The sequence below is a fragment of the Bos javanicus genome, chromosome 2 (genome assembly GCF_032452875.1).
Source record: "Bos javanicus breed banteng chromosome 2, ARS-OSU_banteng_1.0, whole genome shotgun sequence".
Lineage (NCBI taxonomy): Eukaryota > Metazoa > Chordata > Mammalia > Artiodactyla > Bovidae > Bos > Bos javanicus.
Genome location: NC_083869.1, coordinates 34,320,051 through 34,341,550, shown reverse-complemented (window position 1 = coordinate 34,341,550; position 21,500 = coordinate 34,320,051). Strand labels below are relative to the sequence as shown.

Genomic DNA, 21,500 nt, shown 5'->3' with positions numbered 1-21,500 from the left:
ACTTTTTACAAATTCATAACAGCTCTTCATCTGGTCACTGAGCTGAGAGGAATCCTGCAGATTCCCTTCAATATTGGGTTTCATTCCCTCCATCTTGTGCAGGCCGCTCTCAGAAAACAGCCAAGAAAAACAACCCAAGCACAAATGGCTGCAAATTGACTTGCAAATGTACAAATTCAGACCAAAACGTGAAACAGGAAATCTTTGAAGGGTGATTATCATAATTTATAATAGGCGATTCTAAACTCTTTCCCATAATTCTCTGAACTTTCCAGTGACTTTATTGCCCAAGACTGGTAAATGTCGCCACTTTTTTTTAGTATGTATTTAGAAAACCAGTATAGTTTCTCAAACTTGAGAAATGATCTCCACGACCTATAACTAGTAATAAATAATTATTTCTTTCCAGTTAGCAGAAATTAACATTAGTTCAGGGGAAAATTTTGATTATAAAAATAAGAATCAAATAGCCAAGATATGACTAGGATAGACTGGGTCCTAAGGAATTTATACTTTGAAATTTCCTGTAATTTTCAACTTTATTGTAGCTTTTCATTAAAATGAAATGATGAGGTATAAAAGAAATATGTTAACTCTAAAAAAACAAAGGGAATTAAACTTCTGATAAATATGATTTAGTTTTATATACTCTAATAGCAGAAATTAAGTGAAAGAGTATCAATTATGAGTTAATTTTCTATACAAAGGAGAAACAAAATGATTTTTAAAAAAGGAACAAACGCTGAAAGCCACCACTTTGAAGCCCAGATTATCCAAATTGACTGTTTCCATTGACAGATCAAATTATGTTGCAACATTAACATTTCATGAGAAATCTTATAAGCGAACACTTTAGAAAATGATGATTGCTGAACCAAATAACAGGCATAAAACATATAAAACAACTCACCCAGCCCCATATGGCTATTCTTTTTTCATCAATGAAACCCATTTCTATGAATTTTCTAAAGTAAAAGAAACAAATTTTTAGAATTTTAAGTGTGTACACATGACATTTACTTCATTACACAAGCATATTTAATCCAAAGATTTAATAGAAATGCTACATTTTCTTTGTTTAAACACATGCATAATAAGGTTGCATTTACAAATAATTAAAATAATATTATTGTGTTTTCTGCAAAGGATAAAAGGAGCTGTTAAACTCTCTGGTACATCTGTTGAGTAGTACTCTCCTGGCTGTAAGGCCTCCTACCCTAATTGTCCTGGTGTTACTTGGGGCTCAGGTGAAGAAGCTCATAGTCAGCAAATGAATATTGATCAAAAGGGGAAATAATTTTTTCATGCACTGAAGAAGTAAATGGTTAGTTCAGGTTCTCAGACTACAGCTACCTGTTTTTGAGTTTGATATTAAATGTAGTTAAATTATTTATAAGTAAAAAAGAGAGAGAGACAGGCTCATAGTAACACCAGAAGAAATAGTATTTTGAGTGGAACCAAATTTCCAAATCTGCAAGTTTTTTGGGGAAAAAAAAAAGGGTTTGTTGTTCCTGTTTTAAATTTTATTAATTTCTTATGATTTTGTTTGCTTACGTGTTAATGTGAAAGAATTTCAATCTAAAATGGGACTGAAAAATAAAAATGAAAATCACACACAAGTGCCCTCAGGACTGCAAGAGACTGATTTCCATATATGCCTGATGTACAGAAAACTGATATTACTGAAATTTTCTTAAATGATAGAGAGTTGGCCTCATATCAACCTTGGAAAGTTTTGCTTATGGTTTCCAGAGACCAGAACAAGAAATAACCCAAGTCAGGTTAGTTCCTCAAAATACATTGAATTGAGCTTTGTGTGATGGGACTAGTTTTATCTGCCCAGGTAGTAGTCAAAGTTTGTCTCTGTTTTTGATTTTAACAGACTCTCACTGAACTCTTCCCTCCTTATATTCCCTGCCTATAATACAGCCTATCCCAAACCCTCAATGAACTGGCCTATAGCTTGCTAAAATAGTTTGTGAGTCTAGAACTGCAATTCCTCTGCTATACCTGAATAAACTCATTTTTAAACAATTTTGAGTTTGCCTCATTTTAACCTTTTATTTAAGTTGACATGCATTATAATTGGAGAAGGGCAGGGCAACCCACTCTAATATTCTTGCCTGGAGCATCCTATGGACAGAGGAGCCTGGCAGGCTACAGTCCATAGGGTAGCAAAGAGTTGGACACGACTGAAGCCTTAGTACACACGCACACATTATAATCTCTGTCTCATTTTTGGTCACATCCATCCATGGAAAAATATCTATCCCTCTCTCATATCATATTTAGATACCCTCTGTTTATCATGGTTTGGACAACTACATGTATCTTTTAGAATATGAACATGATTCATTCAAGCTCCATCACAAAAGACCCTCCATTTGAAATCAAGTTTGAAGACAAATCTCTCCTTAGGAGCAAAGGGCCATGCTTAATGGTGACCTTCAGAAAGTCCTGGGAAACTCTCAGAAATCTAAGTGCATTGCTGCTACAAAGCAAGAGTGTTTTGGGCTAATTTACTCCATGCTTACCTGAAGGCTGGTGTTCGAGAGCCATTGTGATTTATTTAGGGAGTGTTTTGATAGAAGAAACTCTCAAAGAAACAGAAGCAGTGGAAGAAAAAAGCAAAGTGAATGAGCCATTACAGAGGCCTGGATGGGACAGTGAAGGAAAAGAAGGGGATGAGACCAAAGTGACACTCATGACCAGAAAAACTTTTTTTTTTTTTTTGGTTGCCTTAAGTGACATTAATGTCCTTCCTCATTCTTCTCTGGAACTAGAATGGAGTGATTTGCGTTAGTTGAATAATGGAATTTCTTAAAGGGATTTCACAGCAACCATTTTGCTCGTTGCATGTATTCAAAATGCACGTTTCTGCTGCACAGAGGAGTTGGGCAGATGCCCGGGACAAACAGATGGGAAGAAGCCCCGTCAGTCACAGCTTACTCGACACTAATTCTGAAGGACACTGAGGCGTCTTCAGGGGAGAAATGCAGTAGCAATCGGAGAGTTGCTACCTGTGTGGATGCTTGTTCACAGTAGGTAGAGAAAACGGGCTGTCAACTGTGGTATTTTGGCAATTTGCCCACAAACTTCAAAAGCCAAATGGAAGAAAAGAAGGTTCACTTTCTTTGTCAAAAAACACACACACACACAAAAAACCAAACAAAGCAATCTTGCTGCTAGTGCTTGAAGCCAGTTCGAAGCCATAAAATCAATCATGATTTTATGATCTCCCAGAAGCTAGCAATCATATTGCCTTGCATCTGGGGTAAAAGCAAATAACAGGTGATACATGGGAACAGGAAATTCTTAACAGCTCCCTTCCTAGGTTTATTCCAAAAGGATGACATTTACAGGAAATGATAGCGCAATAGTTAACATGGAAATGAAACATTAACACTTAATGTGGCAAGACTAGGTTAAAGGTTAGCTAGATAATCTGAGCACTTTGAGACCAACCAAGCTTTATAAAATTTACCTCCAAAATTCTGAAGAGCTTTCAGGAGGGTTATCAGAAATACTGCCAATAATGTAGTTAAATCAACAAATGTTAATAACAGGGGAAAAAGCATGTTTTTCTAATTTTGGAGACTGGTCTGGACATTACAAATTTTCTCTCTTAAAAATAACCCTAGGCTAAAGATCAGTTTGAAACCCTATTGATTGATTATTATTCTATTTTGGAAATGTTTTTATTGGTATCAAGTATAACAGTATATTGTTTCTCATATAATTCTTTCTTACCACTATCCCTGAAGTTATATAAAGTTTCAAAATTGTGGGAATGTCTAAAGTGCCGAACTTACCCCAAATGAACAGATTTGACCCTGTAACTACTGAATGTGTACCACTTTGCATGTGTACCACTTGCAAAGGAGACTGAAGAACATAGGTCTCAGTTTTACTTAAGCTTTGACCTCAAATGCATTTCCTTTGGGGCATTCAAAATTTGTGCAGCTGTAGGGCTTTTTTTTCCCCTGCTTTGCTTCGTTGAATTTATTTCTCAACCTTGACTAGAATTTACTAGTATTTTCAAATATGTACATATGATTTTTTTGCTATGTAAAAAATTTAGCCTGATTGCATTTGCTAAGAGATTCAAGGAAACAAATTTCATTTTCTTTCTTTTTTTTTTTTTTTTGCAGGAAGAGGTAATTTGAGGACCATGGACAGAGAAGCCTGGTGGACTACGGTCTGGGGACTGCAACCCCACCAGGACTACGGTCCTGGTGGGGTTGCAGAATCAGACACAGTTTAGTGACTGAAAGACAGCAACAAGAGTTGGAGGGCTACCATAGAGGGATTACAATCCCAAGTCTTCAGGTCAGACATTCAGGGTCTGATTCCTAAAATATTTCTCTGGAAAATATGTGATTGAATTCTTTCCAGAATTATCACTATGAATCTATTCTCTAGCTTTTGTCTTCTCAAAACATCAGGCTTCCAGGCCTCCCTTGTACTTTGGCAGAATAGTGGCTTCAAGCAAGGTGAAGGCCAGTTGGCATCTCCACTGCTGCAGATGCACTTTGCATGGGCCACACAGACACCCCTGTTCACTGAGGCAAATACAGAAAGCTCCATGTGGTTTATTCTCTCTTCAGAAACTGCAAGTGCACTGAAAGCTGAGATTGTAAATTGCATGATTTTATACAGAGTATTGTAATTGCATATACTACTTCACCTGCTCTTGAATGGCTGAGTCAATGAGTGAACATATGTCTGATCTACAGTACAAAAACTTTCTTCAGGTTCCATCCAAAAATGGCTCAGAGGAGGTAAAGGTAGACAGTTACAGCCTCTGGTCCAATCTTCATTTCAGTTCTAAGCGTCATTTATGTTACTGTGAAAAATCAATAGAATTTGTGGCTTCCTGTTCTATGTGTTGAACAGAAATAACAATTTATGTTAAGGTCAATGCATGGATATCAGGTTTAAATTTTCAATTCATCCAAAGAAAAACTTTCAGAAGTTATCTATTCTATCTCTTCCGTTTCTTGAGGTATTCCTCTTAAATTTGAATGCCACATTTTTGGTGATAAATAAATGCACAAACATATAATGATGTATGATGGTAATGATTGTTTTTAATCAACACCAAACAAATCACTTTTTAGCTCTACCAACTTTGGAAAGTTGAATTATAAACCGCAGTTTACAGCTCTGTCCTTTGATATTGTCCCACGATTACGTGTCCCTGGTGTTTTATTGCATGGTTTAATACAAACAAGTGTGACACACAGCCAAAAAAGAATTAAGTCTATAATGCTGATAGCTGCGTTAATATTTGTAAGGCATACCATAGTCTTATATGAGACATTGTATCTTGGGATTTTTCTTTGAATTACCTTTCCTATGACTCTCTGTCACACAGAAGTATCTCTCAAAAAAGTTGAAACAGTGGAAAGGCCAAAAATCTGGGTGAGTAGGAAAGACAGAGCCTCCTAGAAGTTAAGTGTGAATAATGCCTACAGATTGTGTAACATTATTTAATAATTTACTTATTAATTTGTTAGATTTTATCCAAATAGACTTTGCTTTTAATTTAATGGTTTTTTTTTTTGTGTGTGTGTAATTAGTGTTCACAGAATGAAAGTTTAAAAGCATATGATTACTTTTCTATTTTAAAAAAATATCACTTGTGAGTCTAAACTCTTCTGCTTTGATTAGAGACAAAAAATACAGAAAAGTGTTGTCTGGGCCTGGCTCCTATTTGTTAAATACAGTCTGTGTTCTGTGTGCTACACTGAAATCAATAACCATTAGTGATATTAAGATCATAAAAGAAACATACTAATTAATTTTCTAAATTGCTCTTTCTGTGAAGCATTGTTTGACCTTTAGCTGTCATGCATGCACGTATATCCATGACCAAGAGTGCAATCAGACTGTTAGTTTTTACATTTACAAGCTACTATTCTCTAATGTCACCTACTCATACCATAATAACAGAAACCTGACAGCTATAAGAAATATCCAGAAGAATCCTGCACAGTGCTTCCAAATTAGGAACAATTTTGGTGACTCTTTTCTTTTTTTTTTTCAGGAAGAAATGATTGAGCCATAAATTGTGGTTGAGAATGTAATTGGGAAGAAGTCAGATTATAAATCTGTATTTCCTCTAAATGTTTTCATAATGTAATTTCCATTACATAAAATAATTTTTTTTTGGTCAAGTGAAAGTAGGAAAACACTTTCTTGCTAATATGATAGTTTAATTACAAATGAATGTCTGATATCTGTAAGTGCATAGTGCCGATGAAATCTTGAGCCATTTCTGAATTTATGAGGTAGAATCCACAAGGCTTGAGCACTCAGATGTCCGGTTTTCTACAGACCATTCCTAGAGTTATACAAATTTTTCTGTTAATTGTGAGCCATGTTAATGAAAGGCTATTAGAATGACTAAACCATGGAAAGAGAGTATTTATCATCTTTCACTACGAATTATTTTTCTACTCTTTTCCGTGAATAATTTTTTTCTCATATTGGGTAAAAATAGCTTTAGATGATGTTAGGAAAACAGACAAAAAGCATTAAGGCATTAAGGATGGAGAAACCCAGAAGTTATTGCATAACTTTTGCTGACATCGTTTCTGTTTGAATGAGAAGGCGCTCACCTGACAGCTGTGATCTGGTCCTCAACTTCATAAACACCCAGCTTTCGATACACTGCATACAGGAGTTTGTCACCTTGGAAAGCTGTTCCTCGACCATCCACCAAGGCAATGACTATCCCTTCCTTACTTGCAAGATAAGATATCCAACTAACAGCGAATATAGACCTTACACTCTGACTGCAGGGACCACCATACCTAAGGGGAAAAAAGAAAGAGAATCTCTGATGTTTTTGTGAAACTCAACTTCCCATCGGGGCCAAGAATTGCCTTTAGTATTTCCCAGTACATTTGTATGATAAAATTTCAATAACAGCGGCATTAGAACTGGCTCAGAATCAAGAGAGGACCAGGCTTTTCCCAGAGGTTTGCTACAAGGAAGTTGTTCTGGGACACAGCCCCTCCTATTCCCCAAAACGGATACATCTAGGGTTGGCATTTCAAGGAATATGTGTGGGTTTTTCGTCATTTCTGCCACCTGCCACTTGCTAAAAGCAGGCATAAGATATACTAAAAAAAATGCATGGTGTTTTAAGCAAATTGTGTGTAGGTCAGCACTGATTTGGGGTGTGATTCCACAAAATGTATTCCATTCCCTTATTTCATTTCTAACTCAATTACATAAGATGTGAAGATGATTTACAATATTTTTTTGGCTGCAATTTCTCTATCTCAAAGGTATTCTGACACATTAGGCAATTTGCCACACAAAGGAAATTCAAAACAGCAAATGCAAGCAAGTCCATCTAAAAATCTCAAAACTTTCTCAAGCTATTTTAAATAGCCATATTTTATTTACTCTGATTAGTTGGGGAATATATAAAACAGCATCAATAGGAACTGTTACCGAGGAGAATGGTTCATTCTATCTCACAAATGTGTATTTAATACAGCATGCTTTCAATAAATAGTTTTTAAACCAAAGAAAATATTACATACACTTGAATTAGCAAGGGATACTTCTTTGATTTGTCAAACTGAGGAGGAAGAATCATCTTGTACCACAATGCTTGAAAAACAAAAACAGAGAAAAATCTTCATTCCACTATACTCAGCATTATTTATTTTCTTTAATAATAATATATAATATAAAATCAACTTATAATTAGTAAATTGTGAAGAATCAAGACTATGTTTTTCTTGATTTTTATTATGTATTTTGTCTAATTTACAAGTTATTAGAAATATCGAACTATTGTTTTTCTAGAAGCATGCATTCTAAAATTAAAATTAGATAAACTTTTAAAAAATCAGTGTTGAAATGGAGCTATAGAAAAAATATCAGCCTTATTCACAAACATATGAAAGATATTTCATAAAACCTTACTGCTACAGTAAGACTTCTAAATTAAGATCCTGTAATATTATAGGGTTGTACTATAATATTTACCCTACAATTTTGTTTTTAAAAAGCAAGATAAGTGCTCAGTTTCATATTTATTCATGAGAAGTTTTTAAAGATCTTACTAATATCATCCACTTTAAGTTTCTTAATTTCTTCTTTGGGCAGCTGAATATTTTTCAAAGCATTTTCCAATTCCTTGTTGTCTTCCAGGATTTTAATTTCTTAAAAAAAAAAGTTCATTTTTAATTAATAGAAGTTCTATAAAAAATTTCTTTCTTAAAATGTCTTTGAATTTACTATGCATGAAACTGAAATGGTATATGGATTGCTTAAGGATTTTCATATTGACAAGCAGATTTTTAATACAGGCTTTAAAGCAGGGATGACCTTGTAAAAGACCTCAATCATTGTCTCCTAAACTGACCCTGATGGCATCAAAACACATTTTGAGCAGAATCACAGAAGTAACAATGCTTTTTCAGCCACATTTTCCTGTGTTCAACCTTTTTTTTAACAAGTACCCTGAGTAGGTAGCATTTTGAAAAAAATATTCACTAAAACAAAAGTGGTAGAAATAAAATCCATATTGCTGATACTTCATATTTAAAGCAATTAAGTATATAGCTATAAAGTTTGTTTTTAAATCTTCAGTGCACAAGATCAAATATTAAGTCTGTGATTTTTTTCATATCTGTTTCTTTCTTAAACTCTTCCTGCTGTACTTGCTTAATATAGGATATTCTTTTTTTGTGTGTGTAATTAAATTACTGTGCAATCAATTCCTTCAAATCCTTTCTTTCAAGGTAGTTATATATCTTAGTAGGACAACCATATATACACACTATGATCTTTGTCATTCATCATAAAGTGTTAGTCACTCAGTCATGTCTGATTCTTTGTGACCCCATTGGTTGTAGCACTCCAGGCTCCTCTGTCCATGGAATTCTCCAGGCAAGAATACTAGAGTGGGGTGACATTTCCTTCTCCGAGGGATCTTCCCAACCCAGGGAGTGAACCTGGTTCTCCTGCATTGCAGGCAGATTCTTTACCATCTGAGCCAACCCAAGACTCCTAAAGAGAACTCTCAAAGGGGGAACCTGGAAAAGATCTCCTAAAAAACTGCTGTTTAACTGAACAAACCCATTGATCTCCTGAGAAAAGTTAGGTTTTTGAATAATAAGTGACGTTTGTAGCTTTATTTTTAAAAAGAGGGTCTGGATGACTTCTGAGATACAGCAGGCCTGTGGACTCCTTGTTTTTGTGCTTTTTTAAAGAAGTGGTCCTTAAAGATGGGGAGCTGGGGGAGTACTTGTAACTACACTAAGTTTGCCAAACCACTTCTCTTTTAACTCTCAGTTTTCATGTACTCATGGCATTTTGCTCCAACGTGTTACATTTAATCTTAGAACAAGGATAGATGTTTTGGTATGAGTTGTATAAGATACATAATACATTTCATTTTAACTTTGGATAATCCATCAGGAAAGAGATAGTTGTGGCAATTTAAAAGTTAAAACTAAAAAAGGGAATAGCAGGAGATGGGGAGAGATAAATTAGGAGGCCGGGATTTACATATATGTACTACTGTGTATAAATAGATAAATAACAAGGACCTAGTGTATAGCACAGGGAACTATCAATACATTCAGTATCTTGTAACACCTTATAATGGAAAGGAATATGAAAGAGAATATATATATATATGGACTTCCCTGGTGACTCAGAAGGTAAAGAATCTGCCTGCAATGCAGGAGACCTAAATTTGATCCCTGGGTCGGGAAGATCCCTGAAGAAGGGAATGGGCCCCTACTCCTGTATTCTTGCCTGGAAAATTCCATGAACAGAGAACCCTGGCGGGCTATAGTCCTTGGGGTCACAAAGACTCAGACAGAACTGAGCGAATTTCACTTTCACTTTAAGGACTTTCCAGGTGGTGCTAGGGGTAAAGAATGCTCCTGCCAATGCAGGAGATGTAAAAGGTGTGGGTTTGATCCTTGGGTTGGGAGGAGAAAAAGGCAACCCACTCCAGTACTCTTGCCTGGAGAATCCCATGCACAGAGGAACCTGGCAGGCTACAATCCACGAGGTCGAAAAGAGTTGGGCACAACGGAAGTGACTTAGCTTGCATACATAACTGAATCACTTTGCTATTCACCTGAAACTAACACAGCATTGTAGATGAACTATATTTCAATTAAAAACTCAAAACTAAAAAAATGAGTTAAATGAATACTCAGTTCTTAAGTACAATGGAGCCAGTCCTTCATTCTCTGTGTGCGGGTTCTGATTGTGGAACTGTCAAGGATAAAGGGAATCTATGTGGAACAAGCACACAGAGTGGCTGTAATATTTACTTAGACCATGTTTATCATTTTGCCAACAGATGCTGGAAGTCTGAGACAATCCACGGATGTTGCCTGATTGGGTTGACCTTGATTCCTTCTCTAGTCTGTTTCCAGTTAAGGACTTACTGAAATGACAAGTTGAATAGAAAAGATTATTAATGCTTCTACAGTCCAGAGTTGCATCTTTATGGATAGTAGATGAGCAATTTTCCTACCTCATGGAGCAAAATAGAATTTCATAGGGCTGTGAAGAGAGGGAGGAGTTGCAATTGGACTTCTCTATGTGGCTTTGCCTTGGAAGTATATAATATGTCAAGGATTGATACAGCCCAGACTATACCTTTTACCTTCTTTTACTCATCATTGTATACTCGATGCCCAGCATGCTCAGTACCAAGTACATGATATGTGGTTGTGTTCTCCGTATATTTGGAGACTCTTCATTATGATGAAATCAAGGTGTAAGAATGATAGATCACATCTGATTTATTTGTTAAAATCATGTTAACTATGATATATTATTCATTGATTAAATTATGTGAAGAATCTTCAGGAAACTTGATAAATAAGGCTATTCAATCAGCTGAGCAATTTTAATGAAAATCTGCTGTGTCTGAAGTTCCTAAGCCTCAAATGGGTCCTCCATGTCAAGTGTCAACTCTTCTATGTTTTTTTAGCATCTGGGTCAAGTGCTATCTGTTATTGTCCAATGACTTTACTTCACTTTGCAGAGAAAATATAGCCATTGCACTGTTTTCTACAAACTGTGGCAGGTGGATTCTTTACCAACTCAACTATCAGGAAAGCCCTATTTTCTGCAAACTTTCATAGAATTACATCAGAAATTTCCTCACTGTCTCTCATCACAAGGCCAGAGATTAATTTCCTCACCTGTCTCTGGACTCCACTTTACCCAGAGTGGAGGGACATCCACTCCTTTATGTCTTCAACCATGGTCTCCACATTTCTTCCATCAGCATTCAACCATTCTCAAATGTTTATCAGCTTTCAAAAGCTAATTTAAACCTCTATCAATTTCTTCCAGGATTATTCACCTCTTTCCTCCACTCATCAGTCAGACCTATTGAAAATAGTCTCTTTTTATTTACTTACCTCCTATGCAAACCTAAATTTACTTCAATCTTGCTTCTACCTCCACTGCTCCACTGAAACTGTTCTGACTAAGCTAATGCTCATCATTACTTTGTTAAGCTCATTGATTTAGGGCAAGTCTTGTTTCACTCTGAAGTGCTTGACACAGTCGAGCACTCCCTTTTCTTGAGATCCTCTTCTCCCCTGCATGCCATGAGTCCATACTCTCAAGGGTGTCCTTCTCCTTCTCTCCGCCCTCAGTCTCCTTTATAGGTTCATTTTCTCTTTCCATTTCTCATGTTGGTGTTCTGCACAATTTTACTCTAGGCTCATTCTTTACTACCCTTGCCCACCCTCACTTTCCCCACTCTGCTCTCTTATCCATTTCCACAAAGTAACCAGGTATTCCATAAATGAATAACTTTCCGATAGTTATCTTCAACTCAAACTAATCCTCCAACATCCAGATCCAAAAGTATGTCACTCCAGGACAGCTCCTTTTGGATACATGTCATCAGCACCTCAAACTCAATATTCAAAACAAAATTCATCACCTCTCCAAAAACGTTCTCTCCAGTGTGGGTCCCGTATTTCAAGAAAAAGCATCATTGTGAATCCATTTGACCAAGTTAGACATCCAAACAGCATCAACCTCTCCCTTATATTTATGAGTCTTAAGATTGACGTAGTCATCATTAGGAAACATTTCTTAATCCCCTATTCCAGAGGAGGAGCCCTGCTAATACGCTCTCATGAATCTCTACTTTCCCTATCTTAATACTTTAATCCCACTGTGTTGTAACTGTCTGTTCACACTTTTGCATTCCCCACTGACCTGTAATCTCCTGAGAACAGGACCATCTCTAATGCAATATCTGTTCACTTTTAGGATGTATTTTCTAGCAAAGTGCCTGGTTTAATAGGTGCTTAATAAATGTGTATTGAATGAAAAATTTTGGCACCAAATGCAAAGAGAAACTACAAATAAACAGAAGACATAGAATCTGCTCTGAAAAGCTACTCTAAAACTTATCTCGTAATTGATTAAAAATACAGATTCCCTAGCCCAATATAAGACTTATTAAACTGGAATTTTGGAGGCGGGCCTGAGAACCTATATTTATAATAAACCTCTCTGGAGAATTTCATCATGGGGCAAGTTTGCAGAACTGCACTATAAAAGAATTTTCATTGGTTTTGAGAGTTAAAAACATGTAAATACATATAACATATATAGACACATGAACATTGTACCTATTTTGTAAGTACTGAATGAGGTGATAAAAGTTTTGTAATCAGTACAAAAATTGGTATCTAGCAGAAATATGAGAAGAATAGTAAGAAAGTGGAAATTCATTAAAAAAGAGAAGCTGACCTTTACTTTGCAGTCATGCAATTATTTTCCCTGGATTCAAATGGCTAAAAGTTATCAAGATTATTTTATGCAAATCAGAGATTCTGTTCTCTTTTGAGAACAAATGAGAATTACACATTTATGGTGATTTCCATTAAAACAAAGACTTAGAAATTTGAAACTAGTCTTGCTTTAAAATTTCTCTCACTGAAGGTTGAAATGAGCCAAACTCAGAAATACAATCTGTTATTCTTTAAAGTATTTCATTATTAGACACAAGGTTAAAAAAAACAATAAAACCCCCAAAACTTCAAAACGAAACTAAATTCACAGTTTCATTATTTCAATGCTTGTCCTGTCCTGAGCTCCTGAATGGACTCTGATTTTCCTCATTGCCTTATTTTCACCTGTGCGTAGGCCATTGAGCTGGCAGCCAAACTAATTCCAAAGCAGTCAGTCTCCTGACTTGTCACCAAAGCTGTCCAAGGACAATCACAGGCTTGAGTGCTGAAGTCCCTTTTTGCCCTTAGATTCCATCAACTTCAACCCCACAATGTCTCATAGTAAATCAAAAGGTAACAGAGAACCGCAGGAAGAGTCTCAGGGCAATTATACACTTGTATATTTCCGTCGAGAGTAAAAATGGTCATCTTTGAGCTGTGAACTATTTTTGAACCAATATCACGAATACAGGATGGAGGAGATCTGCCTTGATAGCAGTTGCAAATGGAAAGAGCCTCCAAATTTCAGGGCTCTCATACATGGCAACAGTGTGATGTAGCTGTTAAAACAAAAAAGCTAGCATGATAGTCACCCTCTGCTTCGAACTGGAGTTATATCCGGAACTTATCTCCAGTTCGGGATGTTAAAAAAAAAAAAAAAACAGGCCTTCTTATTTGGGAGGGAGAGTGTACTAAAAATCTTCAGTTTCCTTCCAATTTTAAGCTTCTGTGTTTTTATAAGGGTGATTGGCGAAGACAGGATTAATTCGTCTTACATAACTCATCTGCTTTATGCCAGGTTCTTACTGCAAATAATAATTAACTTTCATCTGGTCAGGTTTGACAAAGAATAGGTTGATCAATATAATCAAAAGCTATGCAATAAGCTATATGTCACTGTTCCCCTTGCTGGTGTGGGGAAGCTGTCTTGCTTTCTCTAGTGTCACAAGAGTCCAGGATTTCTTAAGACCACAGCATGTAGGAGACAGTACCTTGGTCGGTGCGGCCATCATGAAGGGTGGAAATGGGGAGGCCTGGGCCTGTGCAGAGGATGAAACAAAAGCATGGCTTAGTTTTCAAATAACATTTAGCTTTCAGTAAGAATTGCTGGTTGTATTTATGATTGCTGTCAAGCTCAATTACCTCTTTTAATTATGCAACTATTTTTTTTTCTCCCATAAAGAAGTAAACATTCCCTTTTAAGTTACATTCAAACAATACATGAGACCAGAGCCCAGTCAAAGAACAGTTATAGGAGAATAGTTGCTTGTATATATTTCCAAGAGTGATCCTAAATAGTCAGTATCTAATTACACAAATGGGAAGCGGCAGTGATAAATGGCCTTCTGGGAAGATATGCTGTATGGGCCAGTTTTAGCTGTGTCTTTAACTTCACCAATACTCAGATTATATTTTCAATTTTGCTTCCTGGTTCAATGTTCAGTTTATTTTGGTAGGTTGAGCTCAGCAACTTTTTTTTGCTTTCACTTAATTGCTATGAAATTAGTCACACAGTTGTGTCCGACTCTTTGCAATTCCATGGACTGCAGCCTGTCCAGCTTCTCCGTCCGTGGAATTCTCCAGGCAAGAGTACTGGAGTGGGTTGCCATTTCCTTCTCCAGGGGATCTTCCTGACCCAGGGATCGAACCCGGGTCTCCTGCATTTCAGGCAGATTCTTTACCAGCTGGTTCTCTAGGAAAGCCCCCTTAATTGCTATAGGCAGAAATTAATTTATACAGAAAATATTTCCTGTTCAAAATGCTGTGACAGGACACATTCCCTATGAAACAGACCTAGAAGGAGGTCTGTTTTGTGCACCAAAAGTTCATCTGGGGTGCTGTATTAGGATCCCAGCTGTGGGGGAAGAGAAAAAAAGTGGGGGTACTGAGGGAAAGTGGGGCAGGATGCAGTCACAACAGAGACCTCAGCCAACCTCACTGGGAGCTCTGGAGCTGGCTGGCCTTTGGCGCTGTCTTGAATGGAACCAACTAGTTTGCCTTTTATCTCCCAGAATGGAGTGATTCTTGGTTTTGGCCTGAGAGACAAGTGATCTCTGGCTTGGGTGCAGCGGGCCCAGCTGTAAGCTTTTAGCCACCAGCTCTTTCAGCAGCTGGAGAAATGACGACTCAGTCCTGAAGGTAGGAGGTCTGAGTGGCAAACCAGTGTCCACCATATATTTTGACATGGAATTCAGGTTCTCTGTGCAGAAATTGGCCCCCTTTCTTTTTTTTTTTTTTTTTTTGATCTTAATTCCCCAACCAGGGATCTAATTTTTTCTCTCCTGCAGTGCAGCGGAAGCATGGAGTCCCAGTCACTGGACTGCCAGGGAAGTCCAAAAATTGGTCATTTTAACAATATCTGTAAATATTTAAAAAAAAAAACTATTACTTGAACTATAGAATAAATAATACCTAGAAATATGTTTGTAAAGTTATTAGAAACCCTGGATGTGAGTAGTTCCTTCTTCTGCCTTGCACCTGACATCTTTTGGCCTACAGAGAAGATGCTTTTGACTTGCTTCTCAGTGTGCTATAAGTGTTAAAAGTGGCAGGCCCCACGGGCGAAGCCAGAGGCTGTCTGGTTACACCCACATTTGTATGAGTAATTGTGATTCTGGGGTCTTAGTCCCATTTTCCAATTAACCTTTATAGGCAGTTAACCTTTCCAGTTAACCTTTATATTTTGATTTCCTGCCTGACTCCTCAATCTGACCTGAGAGCGAGGAGAAAGGATATCATTTATTAGGCTCCCTCAAAAACCAGCAATACTTACTGTGTGGAGTCTCAATTTTATAGAATTTAATTTCAGAGATTTTCATTTTGATTAGATTTTCTTCAACATTATTAAAATGTACAAATACACATTGTAATTTTTGTTAGCATGTAAGGTCATGTATGGATGTGAGAGTTGGACTGTGAAGAAGGCTGAGCACCGAAGAATTGATGCTTTTGAACTGTGTGTTGGAGAAGACTCTTGAGAGTCCCTTGGACTGCGAGGAGATCCAACCAGTTCATTCTAAAGGAGATCAGCCCTAGGTGTTCTTTGGAAGGAATGATGCTAAAGCTGAAACTCCAATACTTTGGCCACCTCATGCAAAGAGCTGACTCATTGGAAAAGACTCTGGTGCTGGGAGGGATTGGGGGCAGGAGGAGAAGGGGACAACAGAGGATGAGATGGCTGGATGGCATCACTGACTCGATGGACGTGAGTCTGAGTGAACTCCAGGAGATAGCGATGGACAGGGAGGCCTGGTGTGCTGCGATTCATGGGGTCACAAGGAGTCAGACACGACTGAACGACTGAACTGAACTAAACTGAAGAAAATGAGACATGAATCTGAATTTCTAAACTTTAGTCAAATAGCACCCACCTTATGGGATGTTCATAGGTGTGCAGTTCCAGTAGGGATAACTAGCATATATCTTTTGTCCAAACTATGAGACAAACTAATGACCGACTGCCCTTGACACAAGTGGCCTGAAGGTGTGGCCCTAGTGGCAGAGTATTCTTTGCCCTGCTTTTGTTCCATTAGCATCATCAATATGATTTTACCTACTTCAGTCCTATTGTCTGGGATTTACTCACCATCTCTCTCAGAGAGTTTGAAGTTACATAATGAAGCTTTACTCTTAGTCCTAAAGGGGAAGATTTCAAGGTTTTTCCTATGATGGTGCAGTGACTCATTTTACTGGAGCTTCAAAAACACCAGACGATGTGATGCTTCCCACACAGTATATTTTTTGCTAAATGGGAAATTACCATACTGCCGAGGAAGAGTGAGTGTGGAAAAGTCAGGCGATTCAAGTTCCAGAAAGGAGTCTTTCACCAACTTTTGATGAGAGATTAGTATTTGATTTCTTACTCTTCAGGGGGTACTTAGGCTCAAGAAGATCTTAGGAAGACACTAAGAAGTGGTATAGTGCTTTCAAAAAGCATTAAAGCACTGTACAAATGCAGAATACATAAACTATAAATGTGTTTGTATGAGTAGGGTCACTGATGTCTTTATCAGTAAATATATCAGCATAAAGGGCTTCCCTAGTGGCTCAGAAATAAAGAATCTCTCTGTCAATGCAGGAGATGCAGGTTTGATCCCTGGGTCGGGAAGATCCCCTGGAGAAGGAATTGGCAACCCACTCTAGTATTCTTGTCCGGGAAAACCCATGGACAGAGGAGCCTGGTGTTGCTGTAGTCCATGGGTTGCATAGAGACAGACACAACCTAGCAACTGAACAACAACAAATATCAGCATAAAAATGAGGCTTGGGGTGTGCTTTGCAAAAGGCAGCAATGTTTTGATCTCCCCTAGTTACCTAAGTTCGTTCCACAAACATTCTACGTCTATCATGCACTAACCATTCTTTTTTGGCCTTATGAATATAAAGATGAAAAGAAAGTTTATTCTGCCTCCAGGAGAGAAAATAGACAACCAGATGATTCAGGACAGTTATTTCAATGATACCCTGTGCCTGGCATGTAAGCTTCAATATATGCTGCACGAATACGTAGCTTGGGATGAAAAATGTTGCACATAAATTGAGAGGGACATTTAACGTATACCTTGAAATGCTGTAGCCACAATCAGCACATATGGTCATGAACAACAATCTTTTGACTTTACAGAGATGCCACAGACCAAACCTTTTGTGAAAGTGTTGTATTAAAGTGGTATCTTGTGCCATCTTGAAGGGAGCATTTGAATTAAAATGCTTACTCATTTTCACATAGTCAAAAGAGCTGGGGTGAGGGTCTGGGCCCAGGTGATTGGACTGAAGAAGTGGCATGTCAGGGTAACCTTTCTTTTGGCAAGTAAAGGGAACCTCAGGGTCCTCTACACTGATCAGGGATTGAAATCAGTCAGAGATTCTGTTTATATTCTGAGCTGCCCACCTGAATATCAGCAGTTGACACCAGAAATAAGAAAGGCATTATGTTTTGTAATAACTCCCTTTTGTTTTCTGTCCACCCTGAACTCTCAGGGAAACTCAGGGATTAATAGCGGTGGGGGAAGGGGTGTCAGAACAAAGAATGGAGGGGTAGATACGTTTCAGATCAGTTTTCCAAAATCCCCATAATGACTAGCAAGGACCTAACATATCTCAATGATTTATTGGTTGCCTAACCCAGCTTTGCTATGCGTTCAAGATACAGATGAAAGGTTATGCATAAAATAAAATTATCTGGATAGAAATTATTTGTTAAATGGACATGTAACCTAAACAACCAAGAAACATCTAGTATATTTTATGGGCTTTTTTTTTTTTTAATACTTGAATGAATTACTTTTCATGTTTCTCAAATTCAGAAAGGATATACTAGGTGACAAAAGCTTATTTTCCATACCCATGGAAGCTATAGTTCAAAGAATTGCTGGCCTCCAAGACAAACAGCTCAGATTTCTTTCCCTGGCTATAGGAGATTGTCATTTCTCCAAGCAAATGGGGCTGAAGTCCAGGAACCATTTTATCAGAGGATGCTTCTTTTATGATATTGCTCTCACAATACAACGTCATGGTGCTGTGGTACATGGTGGGTACGAGGTTGGGATTTACAGCCAAGAAACTCTTGCTCCCATCTGGCTCTGATGCTTACCAGCAGTGTGGACCTTTTACAAAAGGTCTGTTTCCTCAACTGCAAAAAATGGAGATAATAATACCTTCCTAACCTCCTTACATTTTTTCCCGTAAGCATTAGATAAGATAAGGCAGATAAGGTCCTCACATATAACAGGTGCTCAATAACCTGTAGCTAAGGATTGATCAGATAATGGTGACAAGAACAAGGAAAGAGGCAGAGGAGGTAGAGCGTGTGTTAGGCCCGTTACCTACCATAGCAGACGAGTGCGTAGTACTTGGCATAGTCGCTGAAACTTGCTGTGTAATATTGGCACCTTTTTTTCCTTAGATGGCAAGTAATGCACTTCTTGCTTGGAGAATGGCTTCCAATGCTAATTCTGGAGGGAAATGAAAATAAAACTAAAAGCTGAAATTGTGAGATTGTATTTATCAAAAAGTACTACTCTGTGCAAAATGACTGATTTACATATTAACATCAAGCTCACTATTTTTCTGTTGCCAACATCATTTAAAGTAAAGGGAGAATCACAGTATTTTGATTTATCTGATCTTCAATCCATCTTTGCCTGAATAGGCACAGACGTTGAGGGAGAAGCCCTCGGCGGTTTTCTGGCGGTGGGAGAAATATCTAGCACCTCAAATGGGAGCGAGGTAGTCACTTCTCATAGCTATCAATCTCTTACTTTACAAAGTGGTTGAGAATGCATAGTTCTTTCATGTCCCATGTACCATCTCTCTCCCATCTGCTCAAAGCAAGTCATGTTAAAATAAATCACACATTATAGGAATAAATACAGTGGCTGGTATACAGTACTAACTTAATGAATGTGTATTACATGAATTTTCTCAATCACCTCCTATAATGTGTGCTCCCATGGCAAAACAGACATTAAATATTTGACAGTATCACCAAAAAGGGGATCTCTTGTCCTTATCATGTATCTAGAAGGGGAGGGAAAAAAGCCAAACAAACATGGTTCTCAGTAGATCTCATGCCTTTCATTTTATTTGGCAGGAAATCTGGGTTCATGGAAGCTCTTCTTGGAAATGCCCCCTCAAAATGGCCCTACACAAGCCAACCTGTACCTACCACGCTGGGGAAACTCTCTGAGTAGTTGGCTGTAACATACAACTCCCAGACCTTACCCCAAACCCTCAGAGTCTCATTTGGGGAGGACCAGGTGGTTTTATGCCAGGATGCAGCCAGAGGTGGAGTCCTGATGTGGCTGGTGAGTGTACCTGTGGCCACTGCAGTGTTCCTTCTACTGCTGCCCCGACTTGCCTTGAGCATGGTAGAGGGTGATCAGTCATTGCTATCCTCAGTGGGGGATTTTTCTCAACATATGAAAAGCTATGACCCAGAAGAGAACAGAGGAATGCAGCAGAAGGAAAAATTTATTTTCTCACTACAGTTAGTAGTAATCACATTTATATTTTGGTGTGATCTTGGAAAACATTAGGTAGGCAGTTAGCAATAAGGGGTCAAGTTCAGAATGCCCAGGTATAAATCCTGGCCCAGCAACATCACTGACTGCATAGAGTTGTTGTCGTGATTAAATGAAATTAAATGTATCAAGCAGATAAAAATGTGCAAGGCCTATAGCAGACCACCAACCCATGGAAGCTATTGTTTTCACTTCCATATCCAGAAGGGACTATTCAGGGCACTATTCCAATCACCATATGAACAGAGATGAATTCCTTCTAATCATAATAGTCTCAAAGCAAGTCATGTTAAAAGAAATCACGCATTATAGGAATAAACACAATGCATGGTATACAGTAGTAACTTGACGAACGAGGGTTACATGAATTTTCTCAATTACCTCTAAATTTAGTTGAAATGTTTAATGCCATGTTTACATCAGCATTAAAATTCCTTAATTTTTCTTTTTGAAAACATTTGGTTAGCTAGTATGTTAGGGCATATATTTTTATAGTGATGTAGTATACACATTCTCTGAATATTTTAATTCATAAATTAATTTTATTACATTTCAGCTTTTTAAAAATATTTTATACATTCTGAGGACTCTGATAGATTTTTATTCAAATTTCAATATATAAAAATATTAGAATGAATTGACATAAGTTACCTATAGATATTTCTTCTTCCAGGGTAGCCTTCAAATTCATTGCTAGAATAAAACCTGAAAATACATTCAGAAGTTACCAGATAATTATTGATGGCTAAATGGTGATAGAATTGTTCAGTTTAGTTCAGTCTCTAAGTCGTGTCCAACTCTTTGCGACCCCATGAATCGCAGAACGCCAGGCCTCCCTGTCCATCACCAACTCCCGGAGTTCACTCAGACTCACATCCATCGAGTCAGTGATGCCATCCAGCCATCTCATCCTCATATATAGTAAACAATATAGTCCAACTTTAATGAAATGAAGCAATTAATTGGCGCTTATGTACACAAACTGTTGCTGTTCATACTTCTGAATTTTATGTACTCTGACTTATACATATATAAAATATATTTACACAAATATATTTATAAATTATAGGCAAAATATTAAATTATGTTGAGTACTCTTTTTTGGTTAAGCTAGGATGTTTGATTAATATCACTTCTTTCCAATCCATAATTAACAGTTTACTGATTCCTTTGTGCTATACTATTTAATTTTGTCTATGATTTTTGAATGTTTTGAATTTAGTTTACAGAAGCTCTGACAGTAGATCACTTTTTGATATATCAGGAAACTCATCTACCCAAGGATACCACACAAAGGGGCATGCTAAATACCCAGAAGCAAAACAAGTCACAAGAGAGCATGCTTGTTACTTAAGTATCTCGGTCCCAGTTCTAACCTGTCTTAACAAAGTGGGAAATCCAATTTAATGGGCATGATTTTCTCCTCTGTGAGTTCATCTGAATATAACAAAATAACTGACATTTAATTTTTAGAAAGAGCACAATAAAATGTTAAAAGTTT

General features: G+C 37.4%; 1 protein-coding gene across 6 annotated transcripts in view; it reads right to left on the bottom strand.

The window, feature by feature from the left end:
* Nucleotides 1–21,500, bottom strand: part of FAP (fibroblast activation protein alpha) — a 79,694-nt gene that overhangs the window by 10,708 nt on the left and 47,486 nt on the right. For 4 of the 6 annotated variants that reach the window (XM_061436720.1, XM_061436729.1, XM_061436711.1 and 1 more), the window contains 7 exons: nucleotides 20,651–20,704; nucleotides 18,807–18,931; nucleotides 13,970–14,017; nucleotides 8,088–8,186; nucleotides 7,560–7,629; nucleotides 6,624–6,818; nucleotides 911–965 (listed from right to left, as the gene is read on the bottom strand). In XM_061436720.1, the coding sequence (XP_061292704.1) occupies nucleotides 911–965; nucleotides 6,624–6,818; nucleotides 7,560–7,629; nucleotides 8,088–8,186; nucleotides 13,970–14,017; nucleotides 18,807–18,931; nucleotides 20,651–20,704 (646 nt within the window). The remainder of the gene's footprint in view (nucleotides 1–910; nucleotides 966–6,623; nucleotides 6,819–7,559; nucleotides 7,630–8,087; nucleotides 8,187–13,969; nucleotides 14,018–18,806; nucleotides 18,932–20,650; nucleotides 20,705–21,500) is intronic. The other 2 variants (XM_061436749.1, XM_061436740.1) reach the window with 1 other exon arrangement.